At 48.8% G+C, this 24257-nt stretch overlaps 1 protein-coding gene across 2 annotated transcripts in view; it reads right to left on the bottom strand.

Moving 5' to 3' along the window:
• Window positions 1-5864: 5864 nt before the first annotated feature.
• LOC118231030 (SH3 and multiple ankyrin repeat domains protein 3-like) overlaps window positions 5865-24257 on the bottom strand; it is a 155629-nt gene continuing 137236 nt past the window's right edge. For both annotated transcript variants that reach the window (XM_035424445.1, XM_035424446.1), the window contains exons 15-20: window positions 17724-17804; window positions 15473-15496; window positions 15037-15164; window positions 14412-14517; window positions 11608-14032; window positions 5865-6479 (exon numbers count right to left, since the gene is read on the bottom strand). In XM_035424445.1, coding sequence (XP_035280336.1) covers window positions 5927-6479; window positions 11608-14032; window positions 14412-14517; window positions 15037-15164; window positions 15473-15496; window positions 17724-17804 — 3317 coding nt within the window. In that variant the 3' untranslated portion in view covers window positions 5865-5926. The remainder of the gene's footprint in view (window positions 6480-11607; window positions 14033-14411; window positions 14518-15036; window positions 15165-15472; window positions 15497-17723; window positions 17805-24257) is intronic.

The following is a 24257-nucleotide window of genomic DNA, read 5'->3' as shown; positions in this document are numbered from 1 at the left end:
ATGGTGCAGTTGTACCCTTGAGCAAGGTACTGAAGTGGAACTGCTTCAGTAAATACCCAGGAGTGTAAATGCATTGTATGTAGCATAAACTGCATAAAGTGTGAAGTGTGTATGCCACTCTGGAAAAGAGTGTCTGTTAAATGCCTAAAATGTAACATCTTTACAGAAACAAATTAAGAGTTTTTTTTTTTTTTTTTTGGCTCCAAAAAAATACTGATTATAGTTAAGCCTATCAGTATAAAACCACCGCAATTCTACCAGTATTTTACACACAGAAGTAATTCTGCTTCATCCATACTTACTGTTTCTATAGAACTGAAGCTTAACTACAGTTACACCCTACTGAAAGTAGTTAAATGCTTAAATTGCCATTGGATATGAGGTCACTGTAGTTTTTTTTGACAGTCACTTTTTTTTTTACCTTGAAATAATAAAATAATTTAAATTCATTTTTAAAAAATTGTTCTCAACAGGAAAACAGCTGGCATTTATAGCGGGCCCTTCAATGTTCCTATGCGCTTGTTTGTGGCCAGTGCTGTCTAAGTACAGTCCCACAGGCCGAAACTGCCTGGGGTATATTACAATATTCCAAGGTCTTCGTGTGGTGACTTTCTGTTATACTATGCACATCATGCCTTTTCCATCTTAATTTGCGAGGAAATTGTTGAGGTCAAATAAGTCTGTTCGTAATAGATCCAAACACGGTCTCCTAAAAATGACAGCGGTCTCTCTGCAACGTGAAAAAACGGACGGTTTGCTTTCAAACCTGCGGGATTACCCGTCGGCTTCTAGATAACAAAGTGAAAACAAGCATTTCAAAAGACAGTAAGCGCTTCACGTATTGCAGTCGTCCGCTAAAGATAACAAAATGTAACAAATGTCGATTACAAAGAACACATTCGAAACACAACCTGATTTATTATGTTCTAGAAGAAGCCCGAGAACATGACATACTGATTAACACTTCAGTTCGTTCTGTTCGCTTCATTTTGACTTTGTATGGGCGTAACTGTTGAAAGATTAATATCCTAAGCGATTACATACCGCACTGGAGGTCAAAACACGGGTGTCAATCATTCTGTGTCACGCCAGTTCCTTTAGCAATAGAAATTACTCAATTCTGTGTATTAGGCGGGTTTCAGTCCGTTTTTCTTTTGTTTTATGTGGGACCGTCAGCTAATTACTTCTGTGGAGATCAATTTTTTTTCCCTCTTGACAAAGACCGGCGCTCAGAAGGCGGCGTCTTCAGGTGTGTGCGCGCGCGAGAGCAAAGTGCAACGAAGGAGAGAGACCCTGGCTGTGGTTTTGAAAGGCGAGTCCGAGGCACTGGCTCAACGAGTCCTGCCCTCTGAACTCACAGTGCAAGACAGGAGTCCACCTTCCCTCGAGAGAGTCAGTCCCCCCCCCCCCCCCGCCGAGTGCCGACCACCCCAAAGCCTGTCAGACTCTCCAGAGGGATTCTGAACCCTAGGAACCCGTGCCACTTCGGTTGTGCTTTGTCGTTTCAAAGTAACATCGATGATAGTGCTGAAAGAACAAATTCATGTGAAAGAAGTCCCCCCCCTCTTCATACTGTTTTGCATCTGGCTATTAGATTGTGGTCAATTTACGAACCTTGTTTTAATTCCAAAATCCCTTACTGAAAATCCACGAAATCAGCTAAGGTCTAAATGGTATTTCTGTCCATTACTTTACATGTTAATGATGGGATCAGCAGGGTTTCGGGGGAAATCCTTTTTTGAGTGTCAGATGCAGTTAATTTTTTTCTACCATTCACTTTAACAAAAGATGCTTCCATACCTTGTCTCAAAATATGAATAAAAATGTTCATGAAAATCCCATAAAATCAGGTATTTATGTGTGTATATATATATATTCCTTTACAAAACATAAAAACTTCAGAATGTCCACCAAAAAAGATTCTATACAGCAAATTATCTCATCAGCCCGTAGTACTCAAGATTTCCAGGAGGTGGCACCATAGTGCTGAGTCTTAACAGCTTTAAAAAAAAAAAAATCATGAATGCAATATTTGCAAAGACAGCAGTACAGTTAAAAGTGAAATATTTTTTTGGCACATTATTATTATTTTTTTCTTATTCTTCTTCTTGAAAACAGTTACTATCATCCCATAACACACGTAACCTCCAAAATAAATTACAGAAAAATTGGAAGCGGTCAAAACCCAAAAGTGAAACTACCAGCGCTTACGTTCAGATGAAACTAATGGTTGTTAATAAGCAGTGCGATTTGAATATGCAAGTCTGTGTTTTAGACTCCTGGGCCCTTAACTGACACTGAGCAGAACATTCATTCTGTGGCTCCAGCTCCGGTGCCCCAGAACACTGACACCGATCATTATTATTCTACAGAGACATCCGTCTCAATAACTGAATAATAATAAACCATAAATAAACATTTGTTTATCAGTTCAACATTAATAATCTGTAATATTGGAGAGATATTCAGCTCCCTGTGTGTCCCGTCTGTCCGACGTTGGGCTGGTACCATAAGGTTCCGTCTGTGATGCTACGCTACCGGTGGACGTGTTTTTGAAATCGTGAGCAAATTGCGTTCGTAATGAGTCAGCAAACCAGAGCACTGAGCTTCAACAATAAGAGAGTCAGAATTTCCAGTATTGCCCATAAGAAGCTGACAACCGGGGTCAGTACATAAAACATCTGCATACTTGCCAGAGTACAGAATGGGGAAGGCGTTAAACACTGGATGCAGATGGGGGTGGATACACGCCCTCCGTCTGCTATCACTTCCCAAAACAATACCCTGGAGTGACTCGTCGAAGAAAAGATGTTGGTAGAGAAGTTGGTAGGGCTTGCCGTTTGGCTTTAAACGCAATATTACATAATCATTGAGTTAGTAGACATTATAACAATTTGGTAATTGAAACAGAAACCCTTTCAAAGTATTTTGGCTTCTAAGTAAGGACAGCTGAACCGTGCACGTGGAAAATGTGCGTTACTTTTTTAAAGTAACCTCTTCCACGGCAGTTGGAAATGAAATTTTTAGCATTAGGTCACACAGACAGCCATGTTATGGATATAAATAACACGCTTAAATGCGATTCAGTCACATACGGTCGACGTCCGTCCGTCTGGTAGAAATGCTGATAATTTGGCAGCACAGCGTTTCGGTTGGCCTGCTGTAGAACTCCCCAATGGGGATGAAGGACTGCAGTCGGCGTCATACCGCTCACCTCCACAAGGGGGAGGCGCCACACAGAGCTCCACCATCGAGCACAATGGGATCACGACTTAAAAGTTGAGCCGCACGGCATGTCGCAAGGAAGGGTGGGTCTTTGGTGGGGGTCTTGGTGGGGGTCTTGGGGGGGGTGGGGGTATGACATAAGGGGGTCTAAGGATGAGACAGCTCAGCTGGTGTTAAGGCTAAAAGAGGCTCCCCCTGGGACTGAGCTCAAAAGGCAGCCGCACACCTCAGGAGAACGGACGGGATTTTGGGCGAGTCCTTGCTTTCGGACACGCAGCGAACTCGAGCGTCACGGCGGAAACGTAGGGGGGACTGAACCGAACTTGCTTCTGAACTGGGTGGAGATCCACTAGGGGGGTACAGGAGTGGCTCTATGGAGATGGATGGCTTTGAGTTAGCACCTTGTTTTGTGCAAATCACACCCTAGTTCATAGTTCTTTGAAAGAATAAAATTTTCTCACCCTCTCTGACAGGTGGTTATCTATGCATATATATGCCAAACATTCATATATTTATATATATATCTATATATCTATATTTTTTCTTGCTTAAAAATGTATATGAAAACTATTATATTTACAATACTTGTGATTAATATAAAAAGCAAATATTTGTAATTCTTCCATATTTATACATGTAAGGAGTTCAGAGGACCAAGTCTTTTTTTTTTCTTTTTGTAAATCCTCGTTCTGAAATTTCACGCTTTTGCAAACGAATACAAAAATTTTCCAAATTCTAAGCCTAATTCCACAAGCTACAAAAAAACTCACCAATGAGAAAAAAAAAGAATCCAAAATGAATCAGAAATCCCCAAAAAATTGAAAAAAATTCAAAAACCAAAAAAACAAAACAAAAAAAACATCAACAACAACAAAAAATATCCGAACGACAAAGTCTCAGTGTGTCCTGTGAGAGTGGCCCTTGGTGAGGATCGCTTACAATTGCTGATATCGTATCGACTCCTTCCTTTCACCCACTCATGTCCCCCCCCCCCTCCCTCCCTCCCTCCCTCCCTCCCTCCACAGTCCTGTGGCTGGTCTCAGATGGCCTAGTATGGTGACACGGGAAAGACCATTATCGGTTTTTTTGGGGGGGGGGAATAGCAGCGTGTGTGCAGAGAGCCCTTCGCCCACCTTCTCCCCCACCCCTCGGTTATTGCTGCACTCATCTCCCTGTGCACCCCTTCGAGGGGTGGAGGGGGGGGTGGGGCGGGGGATCAGACTCGGTGGAGGAGAAAGGTATTCTGTGCTGGGAGGGTGGGGGGGGCGGGCGTGAGAACAAGGGTTTTCAGCGGAGGCGTCCCATGTCCCATCATTTTCGGCATCCAATCAACTCCTTCCGCCACCACTGAACCAGGAAGTGGCCGCTCTGCAAAGTTATGGTGAAGAGTCTCGCCTCTGACAGTACACCTTCTGGACGGACGAAAAGAGACAGTGTATAAGAGTCAAAGAAGGGGAGGGCGGGGGCCCTCGCTGCTCATTGGGAACGGGCGGGCGGGGGGTGGAGGGTGGTGGTGGGGGGGGGGTTTCAGTCATGCAGGTCTTTGCTCCATTGTGGGTGACCCTCACGGAAGATGGAAGACCACGTTTCACAAAATGGCGACGAGAACCAAACCAGCAAAAAAAAAAAAACAAAAAAAAAAAACGCCAGTCCAGGAGAGACAGAATAATTCAACTTCTTCCCATGCTACTTAAATTACAAAAAAATGTCACCGTAAGGAAGATTCATTTTTAACAGTGTTCTCTGTTCATAATATCAGATATAGTTTTAGTAAAATGATAACAAAATTGTATATTTACACATTTTATATAGATATACTTTTTCCTTTCAAATATATATAACCGTAAAAACATGATTAAATTACCAGTGGAATAAATTTGAAAAGGTTCTTCTATATTCTCGATTTTAGTTCATACAGGAAGTGGGCTCAATGAACTCACTGTAGAATGCAGAGCTGTCCTGTATATGTGTATTATGGTCTGGTGTTTCCAAAGAAAAATGGTGACGATGGAAAAAGCCACTTATGTCAGTTAAACATTCTTCTAACGCAGTAGATATCGCTGTCAGTAAAAAGGTTTGAGAATAGCAGTAGTTTTACCGCTCTGGTCCCCCGCTCTCATCGCCAGAATGTAAAATGCTCCAGTTTAAAAAAAAAAAAAAAAAAAAAAAACCTAAAACTGCAAATGTGTGAGGCTTTCAAAAATTCCTCACTGAGGAAAAAGGACTCTTTTGTTCATGATTGTATAAGATCCTTGAAAGAAATTTTGAAAGGCAACCGAAATTTCAGCTTTAAGCAAGACCCTTCTGGTTGAAAGCAGGTATCCCTTGGAGACCGGTGAGGACGCAGCACAGTTGGCTGGGAGCTGGGGGGGGGGGGGGGTCGGTACGCACCTGGACACCGAGTGGAAGATTTGTGGCTTCGAGCAGTGACTGCAGCGGACGCCACGACAGACAGGTTGACAGGCTCTTGAGTGGAAGGGGCGGGGCCAGGGGGGGTATGGCCAATGGGGGAACGGCTGGATGGCTTTCTCTTCTGTCTCCCGTTCAGTGCAGCGCAGCGCAGCATCGAGAGCACAAACGCGACGAGCAGACGGAACGTCGCGAGGGAAAGAGAAGGGGGCGGGGCCAGGTGAAGGCGGGGGCGGTGGCGGTGGCGGAGGCGGAGGAGGAGGAGGCGGCGGGGGCGGGGGCGGGCGATGCGTCAGCTCTCCAGCAGCTGCTTGAGCGCGCGCTCGATGTTCATGCGGTGGCCCACGCGCGTCACGCCCAGCTCGGCGAAGTCGTCCTTGGTGAGGGCGGGCAGGTGCGAGCCCTCGATCTCGTGCTCCTGGAAGCGGTCCCGGTGCTCGCCCAGGTTGATGCTCTCCAGCCAGTCGCCCACGTCGTACTTGTTCCACAGGTGCAGGGGCTTCTGGTGGAAGGGCCGCAGGGCGAGCAGCGGGGAGCCCAGGGGCGAGGGCGAGGGCGAGGGCGAGCGGCTGCGGGCGCTGGAGCTGCGCATGACGAAGCGCACCTCCTTGGGCTCGTGCGGAATGCTCAGGCTGGACGACTTGAGGATGGTGGGGGGCGTGGTGGGCGAGCCGGCCAGGCCGTAGCCCCGGATGGGCCCCAGCGGGTCGGTCCGGTCCGGGGAGCCCTTCCCCGGGCTGGGGGTCCGGCGGGTGACCGGGTAGCGGCTGCCCGGGCGGATGGTGTAGGTGGTGCCGTAGCTCCTCTGGGAAATGGTGTGGAGTTCCCCTAAACTGCTGAAGAGTCTGGGGGGGGGGGGGAGACAGAGAAGGGATGGGTCATTTACAGGATGCTGGAGGGTAACCTCACCCCTGACGGGGGGAGACGTGTGGGGTACGTGAAGCTGCACGCTGGTTTGGGTCAAGGAGAGGTGCGGGGGGGTCAACGGTTAGGCACAGGTCAGACAGAGGCCAGGGAGTCAGGCCTGCTTTTCCTATTGATGATGTTCCCTCCACCCTCGATTATACACGCACGCACATACACACACTCAAACACACACACGCACGCACACACATATAAACAAGCGCACAAACACGCGCTCACACACACACACACATCAACAGTGGAAGGAGACGCTTGGGAAACCAGGGCATTCACCAAAGATACTGCAAAGACACAGCAGACCCAATAATAATTTGTTAGTGAGGGTTCATCATTAACGTACTAGACTACAGCACAGGGTAAGGAATCCACAGATGATGGACAAGGTGGGTTAGAGGTTCCAGCGTAGCACACACCTTTTTAACACTGCTTTTTACAAGAATACCTAACTGGTCCTGTTTTTAATGTTTTAATATCTTATTTTAAAATTTTTTTATCAATTTCATTTATTTTGTTGTCTCTTTTTTTGTTGGACTCACGCACATATTTTCTATGAGTTGCTTAAAAAATGGGACTTGCAGAACAGCAAAAATTATCTAAACACAAAAAAACATTGCCATGCCTTCGTACAAAATGAACACCTCCCACCCAATAATCTCTCATGTCTGGAGGGAAATCAGCGGGACATCAAGGTGGAGCAATTTCCAGACTGAGTGGCATAATTGCATAAAACTGTCTCTACTTCTGTGCAATAGAACACACAATTTAATGCATCGATTGACACAATTCATTAATAAGGCTAGAAGCAGTTGAAGTCGGGCTGGTCAATGGCTAACCCCCTCACTGATGTGTGTCTTTTCTGACACCAAGCAAAGAACATCCCTCGTTAACTCCTAACCGCAAAGGTCAAAGCTTTCTGGCCTTCATGAAACAGACACACGTTCCTTCTGTTTAACATGCCAGCTTACAGGTCGTAGTGTTTCCATTGTGAAACCTTGTCAGCTGCAGGTACTCATTATGGTGTGCGTACACTATTCAGCCTTAGGCACGCCCATTTTTCAGTACCAGAGCATGTCTGGAGACCGAGAGGCAACTCCGCAAAGCGTGGGTTACCAGGGAGGTGCACCTGATTTTTGGGCGCTGCAATTTGGTGGTTCTGCATCCGTATATTTTTTCTGTTCAACAGTTTAAAATCTTGCCATTTAAAAAAAACTAAATTTTAACTGCACAACTTTAAAGTAATGCAACAAAGTTAATTATTGATTTTTTAAAATGACATTTCTTCATGTTCATCCAGCATAAAATGATTTTCTTCAACTGAAATGAAATATGTTAAATGAAGTGCATTCCTCCAACTGAAAGTACATTCCTGAAATATCAGTGATACCCAAGAATTTTTTTTTTTTTCAGGCCTGGTGGTACACACCGAAAAAATCCCGAAACAGACGTGGCACGCTGGGTGGCATACTGGCGCGGGTAGATGCTTCAGCGGGCGGTCTGCAATTTATACTTGCCTTCAAATTTCTCTTCACTTTGTACAGTGTATTCATTACATTACATTACAGGCATTTAGCAGACGCTCTTATCCAGAGCGACTTACACAACTTTTACATAGCATTTTTACATTGTATCCATTTATACAGCTGGATATATACTGAAGCAATTCCGGTTAAGTACCTTGCTCAAGGGTACAACGGCAGTGTCCTACCCGGGAATCAAACCTGCGACCTTTCGGTTACAAGCCCAGTTCCTTACCCACTGTGCTACACTCCGTCCTATTCATATTCAGGACTCAAGGATAGAGGATAACTTAATATGCTGCATCTATTGCATAAAAATCAGCCGTGTAACCTATGCCACATTATAATTTTAAAGACTCCACAATTGCACAGAGAGCGTCTTTAACAATTTTTTAAACTTCAGTGACAAATAAGATTTTTTTTTTTTTTTTTTAGAAAAAATACATCAGATCAAATTAATTAACATAAGATTTAATTAAAGTGCCAGGGAGTTGCTTGGATCATGTATTTCAGAAGCATTGTTACTGGAGGAAAAAATAGGTTTTCTTGTTTTAGTTGGTGCCATGCTCACGTTCGATTCCTGTAGCCTACTTTAAATACAAACAAGGGCTGCAGTGGGGGCTGGATCGAGATGCCCATGTGCACTTGCACACTTACACATGTGCACTCCCACTCTTCTGGCGCTAGATCTAAACAGAAGCAGTGCAGGCATACAGTGAGCAGGGCAAGAGGTAAGGAGAAAGAGACTGTTAGTGTCAACGCATATAAGAGAGAGAGAGCGAGGGGGGGGGCGGAGAGAGAGAGAGAGAGAGCACACTTCACATCTTACACACAGCGAGGCAAAAACAAAATAAAACAATGAAAACTAAAAAGAAAATGAGGGATCATGGATTGTGTGAACTATGATGAAGCTCAATATTCAACCTGAATCTTGGCCACTACTGTTGTTGCCTATAGCAACTACTTAGACTGAATTGTTACAATATACATCCAACTGTACAAATTAAATAAAATGTAAAATGTGAGTTTGGTAAGTTGCCAGGAACATGGAAGATGTTCAAATAATTATGTAATGCGTAGGGATAAACAAAATTGTTCTTGAAAGCTGTGGCAGTTCTCTTTAATCCTCTCTCACTTGTAAGCCGCAAACTACGGTCATGACTCAAAGGGTACACCTCTCCAAATGCGAGCATTCTGAATTCTGATCAGCTAAACTCATACTGCATGCCATGAAGTTTGCAGAAATGGTCAGCAGTAACTGAATGGCTGGACATATGCCCATTTAAACATGTAAACATATACTGTCCCACTCCATTACGTTTCACCAAAGGAACTGGGAAAAAAAAGAGTAGTAAATTTTTTGTAGGTTACTGTCATTTAACATTGACCCAACGATTTCAAAAGTTTGCGGGGGAAAAAAAAAAGCTGACAGGAGACATATTTAACCAGCTATATAATGATGAAACGGCAGTTGGAACATTTACACCAAAACTGCGGGACCTTGTGAAATAGCATTTTTGTCCCGTCTTCCTGCCGAAAAATAAACAAAATAAATGAACACATCACCACAATCTGGAAACTTAGCAAAAACCATCTGGAAGTACTGACCCATGGAAAATGTCTGCACAATGATTAGGATGATGACTAACAGCTGTCTCCTCCAATAGGAAAGCGTACTCATTACAGAGGAGCTGAATGACTGAAGGACGTATAGACAATATATTTTAAATGCAACGGGTATTAGACTTACCAGTTTGACCCAAGTACAGTCATTCAGGAAAAAAAAAAGTCTAGCAGCTAAATTCCCCCATTTTGTTCCTGAGCATCCTGGGTGAAACCATTCGTGGAGTGAAGGAAGGGGTGTAACAATCTGACAGGAAGTTGAGGACTTTTAGGAGGCAACGTAACACCAGGGGGAATTGGAACAAGCTGATTGGACAGCTCTTTTTCAGGAGGAAAAAGCAGACAAGGTAGCATTTGGCTCTGCGGTAATCATCACAACCATAACGTGAAATCAGTTATTCAAGCGAAATAGGATTAGTCCACACACTAATATAAATGTTTACCCGAGAAGTCAGAAGTCTAAGGATTAATGTTCCTTGTCACATCTGCAAGGAACATTAGGACTTTATTGTACTTTCAGAGAGCCCATTACAAGAATTGTTCACTGAGCAACAGAACTCTCCCAACTGTGCTGGAAACAATGGTTCCACCACCTTCATTTTCCCACACCACTAAAACTACCTGACCTGGCATTTTAGTATAATTTCTTAGAGACCAGCAAGGCCAAAGCAAGCAACACACATACAGTACAAGGGCTCTGCGATTAAAAACAAAGGAAAAGTGGACAGGGATTGATTGAGAGACCTAGGAGAGACTACTGAGATTACTGTAGCCCAGCCAAAACATGGTGTACTGGGCCTGAGAAAGTCTGTACTTACCACAGCGGCTGGCTGCGTTGAAGACATTGCTGCATTCCCATACTATTATTCATGAAACAAAACAAACCATACATTAGCTAAAAATACCCCCAGGGGCCTTTAATAACTAGGCCAGGAATCCTAAAGCAGTCCTACAGTGTTTACAGGCATCCTGTTAATACCCATACCCTGTGCCCAACCTGGAGATCACAGGCCCAGGCCATTATCGGAGGTGAGGGTGTGTCTAAAAGCCTTCACCCCCAGCTGAAATGAAAGCGCTCTGGCTTGACTCAGATCAAAGGGCAGCTCGAATCGCAGGACGCTCTCGGCACCACGCTCCGACTGAAACTTCAGACGAGCGGAGTCTCCAGAGAGCCTCCTGTGAAAGCCTACAACTCTATCTCCTCCAATGACTAATGACCCTGGAATGTAATTACTGTATTCTTAGCAATGGCTGTTAATAAAACTGCCTTAACTGTTTATTAATAGAACGAAACAGCCTAAAAATCCAATTACACACTTGATATTGCCAGGAGGATAGTACGCATTAAGTACAGTGGGATACGGGAAGAGTTAGAAGAAATTGGAGTTTAGAGAAAGAATGGCAACCAATTATATTCAGCTGAATTGTTCTCAAACTGAACCGAGCCCGCTGTTCTGGCCCAAATGTTAAGTAATAATATAATAAGACGAGATAATTTATTTCAAAATGTTATTCACAGGATAAACCAAAATATTTGGCATAGCCAGCAATGTCAGTATTTCAAATTTTGAGAGGAAAGTAGAGATTCATTGTGTCCAAAAATTAAGCAGAGATTCACTCTACCATTACTGAGTCCATTACCCAGAGTGAACAGAACCCTGGTTGATGATGTGTGTTGAGTCCATTACCCAGAGTGAACAGAACCCTGGTTGATGATGTGTGTTGAGTCCATTACCCAGGGTGAACAGAACCCTGGTGATGATGTGTGTTGAGCTCTTACCCAGAGTGTGATGAGGCGTGTTGAGCTCTGACCCAGAGGGTGATGATGTGTGTCGAGCTCTGACCCAGAGTGTGATGATGTGTGTCGAGCTCTGACCCAGAGTGTGATGAGGCGTGTCGAGTGTCTTACCTGGCTCCCGCCACCGGGGACTTCCTCCCGGGGTCGAGCGAGGCCCCCAGGGGCTCCTCCCCCAGCGAGCGCGTGTCCTTGTTGAGCTGCTGGAGCCGGGAGCTCAGCTCCCCGATCACAGTGGGCTTGCCGTCCTCGGGGCCCGGGGGCAGCCGCGGCTCCACGGGGTCCCCCCAAAGCTTGGAGCGTCTCTGGAAGAGGTAGCGGGGTCGCCCGGCGCTGGCGGCCGCGGCCAGCGCCGCCGCGTGCTGCTGCGAGAGGAGCTCGCTGTCCGAGGACTGCTTCAGCAGGGGGTCCCTGAAGGTCACCGGCCCCTTGCCGAGCTGGGACTTGAGTTTGGGCTTGGGAGGCACTGGCGGCTTGTCGAGTATAAAAGTCTGCCCGTCGGCGTAGGAGCTGTAGGTGTCGGTGGGCTCGCCGCTCTCCGACGACAGGGTGGACATGCTGGAGACGGTGGAGACGGTGCTCGTGGTCTCCAGGTGGTGGTCGCTGGAGCTGCGGGCGTCCACCTCCTCCACCCCGGAGTCGGCCGCCGACTCGGGCGCCAGGTGGGCGTCCGAGGGCTTCCCTGAGGGTGTTCCTCCGGCGGGGGGGTGTGCTGCTGCTGCTGCTGCTGCTGCTGCTTGGGTTTGGGCGGCGGGCGCCACCAGCCGGGCCAGCTGGGGGCCGGCGGCGGCGGCGGCGGCGGCGGCGGCCTGCTTGGCCAGGAGCCCGTTGGCGAACTCGTCGGGCGGCGGCACCACGCCGATCTTGCGCAGCTCCTCGCGCGTCTCCTCGTCGCTGGAGGAGAGCAGCGCGGGCGGGAGGGTGACGGTGTAGGGCTCCACGTCCTCCTCCGAGCTGCCCTGCGCCAGCGTCTTCTTCTCCGCCGCGGGGCTCCCCTGAGGCGGGCCGGCCGCCGCCATCGCCGCCGCCGCCGCCGCCGGGACGGGCGACGCCCCGCGCTTCAGCTCGCCCAGCGCGGGTTTCGGGGCCTCGGTGGGCGTCCCCGCCGGCGACGCCGACGCCTCCTCCAGGCCCAGCTCCGCCGCCGCCTGCCCGTTGCTGGTCGCGTGGACCATGACGAGGCCGGCCGTCTTCTGCTGCGACGTGTCCACGATGCTGATGATCATGCTCTTCTTGTCCTCCTGCTTCCTGTCGTCCTTCCGCCCCTCCGCCCTGGGGTCCAGCTCCTTCCGCAGCGTCGCCGGGCTCCCCCACGGGCTCTTGGAGGGGCCCGGGGCCGCGGCCGCGCCCGAGGGGGGCCCGTAGCCCGCTTTGGCCCCCGGCGGGGGGGAGTAGGGCGGAGACACCGCCCCGCCCTCCGCCTCGCAGCGCTCCGCCTCTTTGGTCTGAGTGTCGACGAACAGCGGCCCCGGCGCCTCGTGCTTAGTCCTGGCCTCGGGGCTGCCCACGGGGGACTGGCTCTGGGACGTCAGCGCCCGCTCCCTTGCGGCCAGCGCAAGGGCCAGCGGGGAGTGCGGGTCCAGGGGCCGGCCCGTCAGCGGGTGGATGAAGGTGGTGCCGCCGGGCAGGGCCCGGGGCGCCAGGGCGGGGGCGGGCGGCGGCAGCTGGCCCAGCTCCCGGCTGAGCAGCCGCTCGTCGATGGAGCGGGACTGCGTGAGCGAGGGCGACAGCTCGTGGGCGGAGCTGCCGCCCTCCACCGTGCCGACCGACAGGAAGACGGTGGACCGGCGCCGCTCCTGCAGCCGCCGCTCCCGGTCCCGCACGGCGCCCGCGATGACGGCGGAGAAGGGCCCCTCGGCCTGCGCCCGCGCCCGCTCCTGCAGCAGCTGCTGCTGGTAGTACTCGGCCCGGCTGGTGTGCGGGACGCGGCCCGTGGGGGAGTGCTCGCGGGAGTGGGCGGCGGCCAGCGCCAGCGACGCCCGCTCCTGCGCGTCCTCCACCTGCAGCTGCTTGACCAGCGGGCTCTTCTTGCGCTGCGGCTTGGTGGGCGTGTACAGGCCGATGCTGAACTGGCCCACGTTGGCGTATGGGTTGTCGATGACCCGCCCTTTCCTCTTGATCTTCTCGGGCGGCGCGGCGGAGGGCCCCAGCCGCGGCAGGTCGGTGGGCTCCACGGGCAGGTGGGAGGAGTCCTGGAGGATGATCATGGACCGCGCCTTCTTCTGCCGCTCGGCGTGCGCCGCGGCCCGGGGCGGGTCGTAGATCTCCGCCGCCGCCGCCGCCTGCGCCAGGGCGTGCAGCTTGGCCTCCGCGCCGGGCTTGAAGCTGGACCGGCCCTGGTCGTGGCCCCGCCCCGGCGGAGGGGGCGGGCAGAAGGCCGGGGGCGTGTCCTGGTAGTAGGGGGACGGGGGAGGAGGGGGCGCGGTCTGGGGAGGCGGAGGGATGCTGTGGCTGTCTCTGAGGCTGTCCGTCATCGACGAGCTCCTTGGAAACCGAGCCTCTCCCACCAAGGCTGACAACCGGTCCTCCTCAGACGCCCCTGCAAATGAGTTTCATTCACGCATTAGGACAGAACTTCTGGAAACTACATTTCTGCAGATCACAGAGGTAAAAAACAAAAAAAAAAAAAACAGTCAGCACACAATAACAATCATTATGGTATAACAATCATTATGGAATGCTAGCTAGTTCAAGTAATATCATTTCGATCAGCCGACTAATCTGAACTAAAGAGTGGCATATATATTTTACAGCATGAGCCACCATTGAATATCAATACCAGAAACCTTTTAATGTATAAATTATCGGAAATCAGGGAATCTCTTGTCACCCTGACAAGAGACAGCAAAAAAAAAAAAAAAAACTGCTGCCTGTGTTTGAAAAGGCTGAGAAAGAGGCTGCTGGAGAAGGGTGCTCACCGAAAGACTTGGTCCGGGACATCCCTTTGGGCAGCGGCATGTGAGTCTTGTCCAGTCCCGGGTGCAGCCCACCGTGAGGCACCATCCCCTGACGCTCAAACAGCGACTTCACCCCAAACACACCACACACAACAGGGAAACACGTGAATCGAGAAACTGTGAATGAGCGTCAGCCCACAATACCAAAAAAAAACAACAACAAAAAACCCCCCACCAAAAACGGATTAATCTGAAATGGAGAGGACACAGAGAGCTAAGAGAAGGTCCACTTTGGCTGGTGCCACCAGCAGCACTGGCCACTGGACTGAGCCGTCCCGCAGTTCTACAGAGTTACTCAGAGTTACTAAGCGGTGTGGTTCTGTGGTGTGGTTCAGCGGTGTGGTTCAGCAGTGTGGTTCTGCAGTGTGGTTCTGTGGTGTGGTTCTGTGGTGTGGTTCTGCGGTGTGGTTCTGCGGTGTGGTTCTGTGGTGTGGTTCTGCGGTGTGGTTCTGTGGTGTGGTTCTGCGGTGTGGTTCTGTGGTGTGGTTCTGCGGTGTGGTTCTGCGGTGCGGTTCTGCCGTGTGGTTCTGCGGTGTGGTTCAGCGGTGAGGCTACACAGGCGGCGGCGGACGGCGGCCGATCTTACGCTGATCTCGGCCTGCGTGATTCGCCGGCTGGTCGGCCGCTGCTTCACCGTGGCGGCCCTGTAGTCGACCTCGGCGACGGGGGCCCTCGCCACCGGCTCCTGGGAGGCCAGCATCTCGTCAAACCGCTCTGCGGAGCCCGAGAAGAGAACCGAGCACGACCCGGGTGAGCCCCAGCACCGGACCGAGACACTGACGTTACTGACACCGAACACTCGACAAACACGCCACGCCACATCGCTTTCCCCGGAGATAATCTGCGTCACTAATGACGAGGCAAAAAAAAAAAATGTTAAAAAGGAAAGCGAGAGCTTGCAGACATTTAACCCCCCAATCAACACCGTTTAAATTATCGAAGACTTTTACATAATGCGACCGTCTCGGCGGGAAAAAAAAGTGTTGTTGGTAAATGTCAGTGCTGTCTGGACGGCGACTCACCCCCTCTTCTCCTCCGTGCGGACGCTTGCAGGGAATGGAAACAGAGAGCTTGTTTGATTGCACTTTCAGAACATTAGACAGATGTTATGCAAATGTTTTTTTTTTTTTTTTTAGGAGCATCTAAATGAACTGTTTTTCTGGAAGACTGGGCATGGGAAATGGAGTTCGGAGAAAATTAACTGCCTCGCTGAATATGTGCAAATGCACTGGACAGCTTACCGCAGTATATTCAGTGTATTCCTGCTTTTTTTTCCTGTTTGCACATTCACTGTTCATCTTTTTTCCAGGTATGATGCAAGCCAGGATGTCAAGCAAGTATATGCAAGTATGTGCATACATTACCTTTCCTCTCACACACAGCTCTTTGAATCCACAGATTGCTTCTATTATATGCCACATATTATTTGCACTATATGGCCAAATGTATCTGGACACCCGTTGGTCTGGGGCTCTTTTTCATGGTTTGGGCTAGGCCCCTTAGTTCCAGTGAAGGCAAATCTTAATACTACAGCATACCAATCACATTCTGGACAATTCTGTGCTTTTCCTACAGTTTGGGGAAGGCCCTCTCCTGTTTCAGCATGACAATGCCCCCGGGCACACAGGAAGGTCCATATAAAAATGGTTTTGTCGAGAACAGTGTGGAAGACTTAACTGGGCTGCTCAGAGACCTGACCTCAACCCCATCCAACACCTTTGGGATCAACTGGAAAGTCAACTGTGAGCCGGGCCTAATCGCCCAATCAGTGCCTAACCTCAGGCTCTTCTGGCCGAATGGAAGCAAATCCCTGCAGCAACGCTCCAACATCAAGTATAAATATCTAGCCTTCCCAGAAGAGTGGAGGTTGTTATAGCAGCAAAGGGTAGACCAACTCCATATTAATGCCCATATGGATGAGATGTTGGATGTCATGGGTCCACATACTTTTGGCCATGTAGTATATATATATATATATATATATATAAATTCCATATGCACAAAAGCGTGTGCTGCACAAAAAACAGGGAACAGGGGTTGTCAGCCTGTTCTGACACAGGGACCCCAACCCAGGCTCAAAGGCCTCCAGAGAACCCCCATCATAAATTAAGAAGGGTCATATTTTAAAAAAAAAAAGTTTCACATTTTGAAATATTTCCCCAAAACTATAGTCATTGCTGTATCAGGTTGGCCAGGGATCCCCTCCTACAGGACCTTCAAGGGCCCGTCACACCCAGGGGTCCACGGAACCCCTTGTCAAAAACTCAGGCTTTAAAGTGTTCTGTAGGATGGCTAATGCTATGCTCCAACCCTAAGGTCTAAACTGGCTCATTACAAACTGGTATTTTTCCATTTACCTTAAAGACAGCCAAACTTTTTGACCTCTTCTAAAAAACAGCACCATGGACTCAGTAATTACAGACCCATCTCAAATTTGATTTTTTTGTGGCCCAATTCTTGAAAAACTGGCCTTCCTACAACTGACTAATTATTTAAACATGAAGAGTATATTTGGAAAAATTTGATCGGTTTTTCGTTCCATGCACAGCACAGAGACAACCAGTAAATGAAAATAATGGTAATGATCTCAGTGTAGCTCTTGATTTCTGTAAATAAAAAATACAACTCTCAGAAATGCGTGTGGGACAGAATGACCTGATCTGAGATGTGAGCAGTCCAAGCACACAACAGACGACACAAACACATGCTGCTGACCTAAAAGAGATCATGTGAAGACTGATATGTAGCCTGATGCTTCCCACTCTAATAACCCGCAGTTCAGTGCAGCACACACACACACCCACTCTCCCTGCTGCAACACTGTCCAACAGGGCAGGCATGCTTAGAACAGGCTTTTCTTTCTCCACTATTAGCGTGGCTAGCAGTTAGCAATTCTCATTTTTGTTTTCCTGCCCCGCCCCGTTACCTTAGCATTATTCCAGACCATCGTGCTAGTCCACCTCACATCCTCCTCAGAAATTACATTACATTACAGGCATTTAGCTGACGTTCTTATCCAGAGCAACTTACACAACTTCTTACATTTACATTGCATCCATTTATACAGCTGGATATACACTGAAGATATATACAAGTACCTTGCTCAAGGATATGAGCATAGCAGGGTCACATAGGGGTGCCAGGTGTGCATCATAGCGATGACATTAGAGTGAGTGGGGCGACATAGGGGTGCGTTGCATGCATCATAGTGGTGACATTAGAGTGAATAGGGTGACATTAGGGTGACATAGGGGTGACACAGGGGTGACTTACCCAGCTCCTCCAGCTCGGCCGTCATGGACTTGGAGCGCAGCGTCAGCGTGGTGCTGGGGGCCCTCTTGGGGGGTGGCGGAGCTGTGAAGAAAAGCGAGGATGAGGACGAGGACGAAGACACCCGGGACTTCCTGCCCAGGACCTTGCGGGCGCTGCCCAGGTGCAGGTGCCACCGCTTCTTCACGGCCTTGATCTCGTCGAACTCGGGCGAGCTGGACGCCTCGCACTGCTGCAGGACCCTGTTCAGACTGCGATTGGACGAGAACTTCTTCATGGCTCTCCGCCGGGGCTTTCGGGCGGCGAGAGTTAGCGCACGTGCGCGCCCACGCCACGCCTCGCGACGCTCAGGCCGCCGACCGCCTGACGGGCGGGGCGGGGCGGGGGGCGGGGTCCGCCGTCACGTTCCTCTCTGCCATTCGTAGTTCCGACAAGAGCGAGCAGTAAAAAACCAACACACACCGGTACTGAGAAGCGCAGTCCCTCTTTTACATGCTGACAATCCCTTTTTTTTCTTTCACATCTTCGTATTTTCCCGACGGGCGCTCTATAATCCCGCGCGCCGCGGCGCTGGAAGCCCACGCGCTGAAACGCAAAGCCGCGGGCCCGCTAACCTGTTCGGTTCCCGCCATTTTCCCGCCTCCATCTTTCGGGATGGCGACCGCTACAGAGAAAAGCGCCTCGCTTGCGCTCGCTGCGAGATGAACGTGAGGAGGAATGGCGGCTGCCTCGGCCTGAGTTTTCCGAGCCTTCCGACACCACGCCACCGCTCAACTGTCTGCTGTGGAATTCTGGGAGAGACTACCTTGGCAACGCCAAACTAATACGACGAGAGATCTTCGCGGTTAAAGCCACTCGTTAACCTCCCTCATTGACAATACACAGTGACTGTCTCCATTACCAGTGCTATTAGCCACGAGAGTGTAATGTTCACCAAAGACAAGTATCATACCAATATTCCATACAAACCAGAGAGAGAGAACGAGAAAGAGAGAAGGGAAGAGAGAGAGAGAATGAGAAAGAGAGAAGAAAAGATAGAGAGAGAGAGAGAGACAGAGAGAGAGAGAGAGCTCCCTGGCCTTAATGTAACGCCGGATTCAAACACTCATTGTGGTAACCATGGAAACTGCGGTGGGAGGGCGGCGCGGGTTGGCGCGGGGATACGAGCGCTCTGAAAGGCTGCATGCCTTCAGCCGGGCGGTGGGTGTGCGGGGCAGGAGGACCGGAGAAGGAGCGCGCGTGCGGAAAAGGCACTCCGTCTACATCTGCGCCGACCACGGACCACAGAGCTGCACCGATGCCTAGAGCGGTCGCCGGTCGCCGCTCCCCACGTGCGTGTGCGTACGCGCGTTCTGCGGACACAATCTGGGCGGAGGGGTCCAGGAAGCTGAGAGGCTACGGTGGAGCTAAAAGTGTTTGCCGAAAATTAGTTGGCGAAATGTGTCACGCGAGCAACCTGACTCATAAGTCAGATGGTGCGACAGGAGACGCATCTTTGGTTGAGTAGTCCACAACGCAAGGCTTTCCAAACGCTGCTAAATGTCAGCTCCATTAATGTTTTCCTTTGAGTTTTCGTGGCAGTTGGTGAGCTCTGGAAGAGATAATCCATGCAGGTCCAAGAGTAGAGCACAACAGTTTTGTCCCAAATTCTCGCAAAGGGCAAACTGGGGCTAACACCCAGGCTACCAAACTCCAGGTCTATAATTTATGCTGTGAAATGCCCTCCAGTAAAAAATCAAGCTGCTCTAGCACAGGTGAAAAAAGGCGGGAACAATTACAAAAAAAGCTGGCCCTTCTGCCTACACCCATTCAAGTGAGTCGGTTTCAGGACAGTACCTCCCCCCGAGCCAGGTGTTCACCCCCCTCCCCCCTTCTCAAAAAAACCGCGGTTCAAATCTGTGCAACCCACCACAGATATTCTGTCACTGTCACCTTGGAGTCACAAACTGGAGAAGCTTTGCCTTTTTCTTAAAAAGGCCCTTAGAATCCTTTGGGAATAATGGCGCAGAATAAATTCTGTCAGTTTTACTAACCGCAGAAAGGCTGAACAGTCACCAGGTCTCCTCCTTTCTCCGAGCAGAAGGCGCGGTACTTTTACTCAGAAAACGAGGTTCGCCAAACCTCGGTCACTCCCAGCAGCAGAACCGCAAAGGCTGCGGTGTTTAAAAAAACCCACAAATATTCTCCCGCCAAAAATAACAGAGTTTGTCTTTATCTTGGTTTATCCTCTCCTTGTTGTCAACGAGCCGTGAATTCCTGTCTGCCGCAGAAAGAGGTCTTTATGAAGCAGGTAACGGCAGGAGGCTGAAGTGGCGAGAGACAGTGAAACAGCCTTTTTTATTTACGCGCCAGAATCCCTTTTTTTACATCGTCGGTTTCCGAACGCGTGGTGAGGAAGGAGGACCGCTCCGCTCCGCTCGCTCCTGGCGTCTCCCTCCTGGAGCGGACAGCACCTCACGGCTCAGATCTCCTTCTCCGCGTGCCGATCTCTCCGCACCTCCTTTCTCCGGTTCCCCTCCTCCTCTCTCCCTCCTTTCCCTGGTTCCCCTCCTCTCTCTCTCCCTCCTTTCCCACGCTGCTCCTCCTCGACGCAGGAGGCGGCGAAGTAGCGTGTAGCGGTGCGGTGAAGAAGCGGGGGAAGCTGGGAGGCTTTCGCCGAGAGTGTGTCGGATTCGAGCCTCTCCTTCCTCCAGGTCTGACTCCCTCTCTCTCCGAGCTGAATGCAGCTCCTCTCTGTCTGTGCATGCCAGTGAATATTCCACCCACAGAGCTGTGCTCTCCGTTAATGCTTTTCTCTCCCTCTGCACAGCTTTCTTTAAACTTCCTGGAAACAGACTACCTCTCCCTCTCCCTCCCTCTCTCTCTCTCATACTCTCTTTTGCTGACCTTATTCTCTGGCGAATGTTTTTTTTAATTTTTTTTTTTTTAAATTCTTCTCTGTGAGTATATCCGCTCTCCTCTTGTTGTTTGGCCAGCCCTTACCAAACTTATTAGGGTTGCAACTTCGACTTGGAAGTAATCGCAATATAAATTAGTTTCTCCCAAAATATAAATCTCATTACCGAAGAAAAATAGCTTCCATTCTGTTTTGGGGGCAAATTGACCCAGCTGCTGTACTAGCTGGAAGGTCAAGGCTTGACCCAGAATGGCGTCCTGAACAGCCAGTTTCCTGCCAGCCCACTCAAACCGTCCTGACCCATGTGAAAGCCGTGTACATGTTCCGTTCAGATTAACTTCCTGTGTCCTTTGCAGACATTGCCACACTGTCATATCGCCTTCACACTAAGTGTGTTGCTGTACTTCAGACAAACACCAAAAATCTCTCTGAAATCACCATAAATCCCGCAGAAATCACAAAAATCACCAGGAATCACAGCCCCTAATGCACTCAGTCCAAATGTAACATTTCAGAACGCAGCGTCTCTTTATAGCCTTGGAAAAACGAGCCCAAAACCACAGCGCTTTTCTCTTTCTGAATTGATTGGCAGAGGCTACACACTTTCATTTGTGTCCTGCTACAGATAAGAGCAGTGACAGGGCAGCAGAGTCATGCTCGGTAAACATTCATTTCAGTCGTGCTGGCTAAGAGCGGTCCATGCTCTGGGAATGATCTGTGGCGGGCGGGGGGGGGGGGGACCAGAGAACCAATTTTCGGAGCGATTCTCTCAGTGTGACCTTTAAAAAGTAAGTTCCTGTCAGGCTATCTTGGCCAGCCTTGTGACAATTTTATGAGGGAAATACAGATCGACAGAGTGTGAGTGACACCTGTTTCGTGCAAAGGGGACGCGCAGAATCATTTTTAATCAGGCAGACAAAAGAGCGCAATTATACTACCTCGGGTCCAGATGGTAAGAGTCAGGGCAGATGGATGCGGAGCCAGGGCTGAGCTCACACAGACAGACACCGCGATGGGCACAGTCACACTAGAGCTCACAGACAAACAGCACTAAACCAATACCGGGCAGAAACGATAAAACGTGCCTCCGTAAGTTAGAGAAGGTAACCGAGTGACTTCTATGTTACAGGCATTTAGCAGACCCTCTCATCCAGAGCGACTTACACTACTTTACATAGCATTTACATCGCACCCATTTATACAGCTGGATATATACTGAAGCGAATGCAGGTTAACTACCTTGCTCAAGGGTACAACGGCAGCGTCCCACCCGGGAATCGAACCCGAGACCTTACAGGTTACAAGACCAGCTCCTTACCCACTATACCACACTGCCGCCCGACTTCTTACTCGGTGAGAAACCGTGGCGTTAGGCAAGGTGTGTTGGACAAGGCGAGGTGTCAGAAAGGGGAGACTGGATTGTGCTAAACCGGTTCTTGGTAAAGGCAGCGGAGTGGAAGACGGCATGAAATAAAGACAGAGTTACAGCCCTGTGTTTCCGTCAAAATGAACGGCCACTGCTTCCCCTGGTCGCACTCTGCGCATACGACGGATGCTAACACCAAAAATACAAATGTCTGTAAAATGTCCACCTGACTGGGGTTTACATACTAAAAGGCACTCAAGTGCAAGCTTTATCTTTGGCTTAGACTACAGGAGCTGGTCTCAGAAATAGTGTCCTTCATTCATTACCGCACTTTATTAGACTTCATGAATGAGCAGCTCAGTCCCACAGTAACATTTCACCAGTTACTGGAGGGTGGCTCTACAGTAATACCGTTGAAATATGAGTCTGGGAATAAATACACAGAGTGCTGGGTCACTGCTGTAAATCACTGTTACTGCTGAAAAAAAAAAACACACCCATTAATGGGGCATCTACTGAAAATAAACATGTAAAATATCACAGCTGCAAAATACGCACTTTGGTGATACTGTTGAAAGCTCATCTTGCATGCAATGTGCAGAATACACTTCTGGAATCTTGGCCAGCCTTAAATAATTCACTCTTTCTAGCATAATCTCCTACTATTTTACAGCCTGAAATTGGAATTTCCATAAATTTATGTGAATCAAGGCTAATATGAAAAAAAAAAGAAGCTGACCAGGTTTTCCATTATATGACATGCTATATGCTTGGGCACCATTATGATGGACACAACAGCTACTTTTCACATGTGGGGATAGCTTCATGCCACCACAAAAGTTTTATTCAGTTGGAAATTAATATGCAGATTATCTTCTGATTAGCCATCAAAAGTTGAAAGACGCATGGTAACAATGCAAGAAAAATATCCCAGAGCCAATCAGGAAGAGAGTTCCCAATCAGAATCAAAGGCATTATACAATCAACACCGGACCCAACGTTCCATCGCCTACCAAAAAAAAAGCTATAAAGCTTCTTTCTTCTATGACAAATGGGGACAGGTGTTTGCTTTGTATAGCAATTAGTTAAGAAGGTTCTAGAGTGCTTGTAAGTCTTCAAAATGTTATGTTCAAAGAAGCACGGTACACTCAAATGAATGAATAAGCCAAATTTATGTAAAGAAGACGCATTCATAAATTAAATGCATTCAAGGGGGTGGCGGTCGGGTGAAGCATACCTTGAAGAGGGGACTGCCTTTGTACTGGTGTACACAGAGACAGGACAGTTAATATTGACAGAAAACCAAACTAACAAAGATTGCTATAACTGATATTCGCATTAATGTTTTTGGATAGTTCGCATAAAAGCGGACCTAGAGCATGGTGACATTTAGTATTGTCTGTAGGATTTGAAAATGGATGGAAGTATTTGATTCCACTTGGACTCAAGTAAAATGAACACTATATATATACAAGCCTTCACAGACTGGAAAAGGCAATGTTTTTCATCAGCACAAATAACATGTTCCTTTAAGCTGCTATATAAAGGAACAGACTCATTTCATCAAAACAAAACCAAATGAACAATCATGACACTTACTTTAACTGTCATATTGAAAATGCACACATACTGTATACCCAAGTATATTTTTATTATTTTGTTTTCCCTTATTGCTCAAACAGGTGACACATAATTTTCTCAATAGAGTCACTACAGGTTTTTTTATTATGCTTGTTTGTGGTGCTATCTGATTGTTTGTGAAAGACAGATTGTGTCCTGGGTATGACTGTAGCAACCAAACAACTGAGAGCACTCAAAGACAAGCATAAGGCTTCTGTAGGCGCGTACTCAAAAATCCTCAAAAATATCAAATCAAACGAAGATCGTCTACTGCAGCATCAAACAAGGATCCTCTACCGCAGCAGCGCAACACTGGAGCATCCTGATTGCTATAAATAGCCGCCAGGCTCAGTCTCTCTTTCTCTGTGCCTTTTTCTCGGTCTGTCTGTCATTCCAGCTTTCTCTGTCTCACTCTTTAGCCCTCCGTTTCACTCTCTGTCTGCCTCGTTGTCTGAATGGCCTATCTGTCTGCTCGTCTCCCTGTTCCTCTACAATACTCACGAACGCACACACTGCGGCTTTGGAGAAGGACACACGCGGCTCGGTTTTAAAAGGCGGGAAAGTGACACCGGCAAACGAGTCTGCCCTGATCGCAGAGCGTGTCCGCAGGAAGGCAGACGACACGGGGGGCGGGGCTTGTACGTCGATGAGACAC

The sequence above is a fragment of the Anguilla anguilla genome, chromosome 7 (assembly GCF_013347855.1).
Source record: "Anguilla anguilla isolate fAngAng1 chromosome 7, fAngAng1.pri, whole genome shotgun sequence".
In the NCBI taxonomy this organism is placed as follows: domain Eukaryota; kingdom Metazoa; phylum Chordata; class Actinopteri; order Anguilliformes; family Anguillidae; genus Anguilla; species Anguilla anguilla.
Note: the sequence above shows the minus strand (reverse complement) of the source record. Positions and strands in the feature narration are given on the sequence as shown.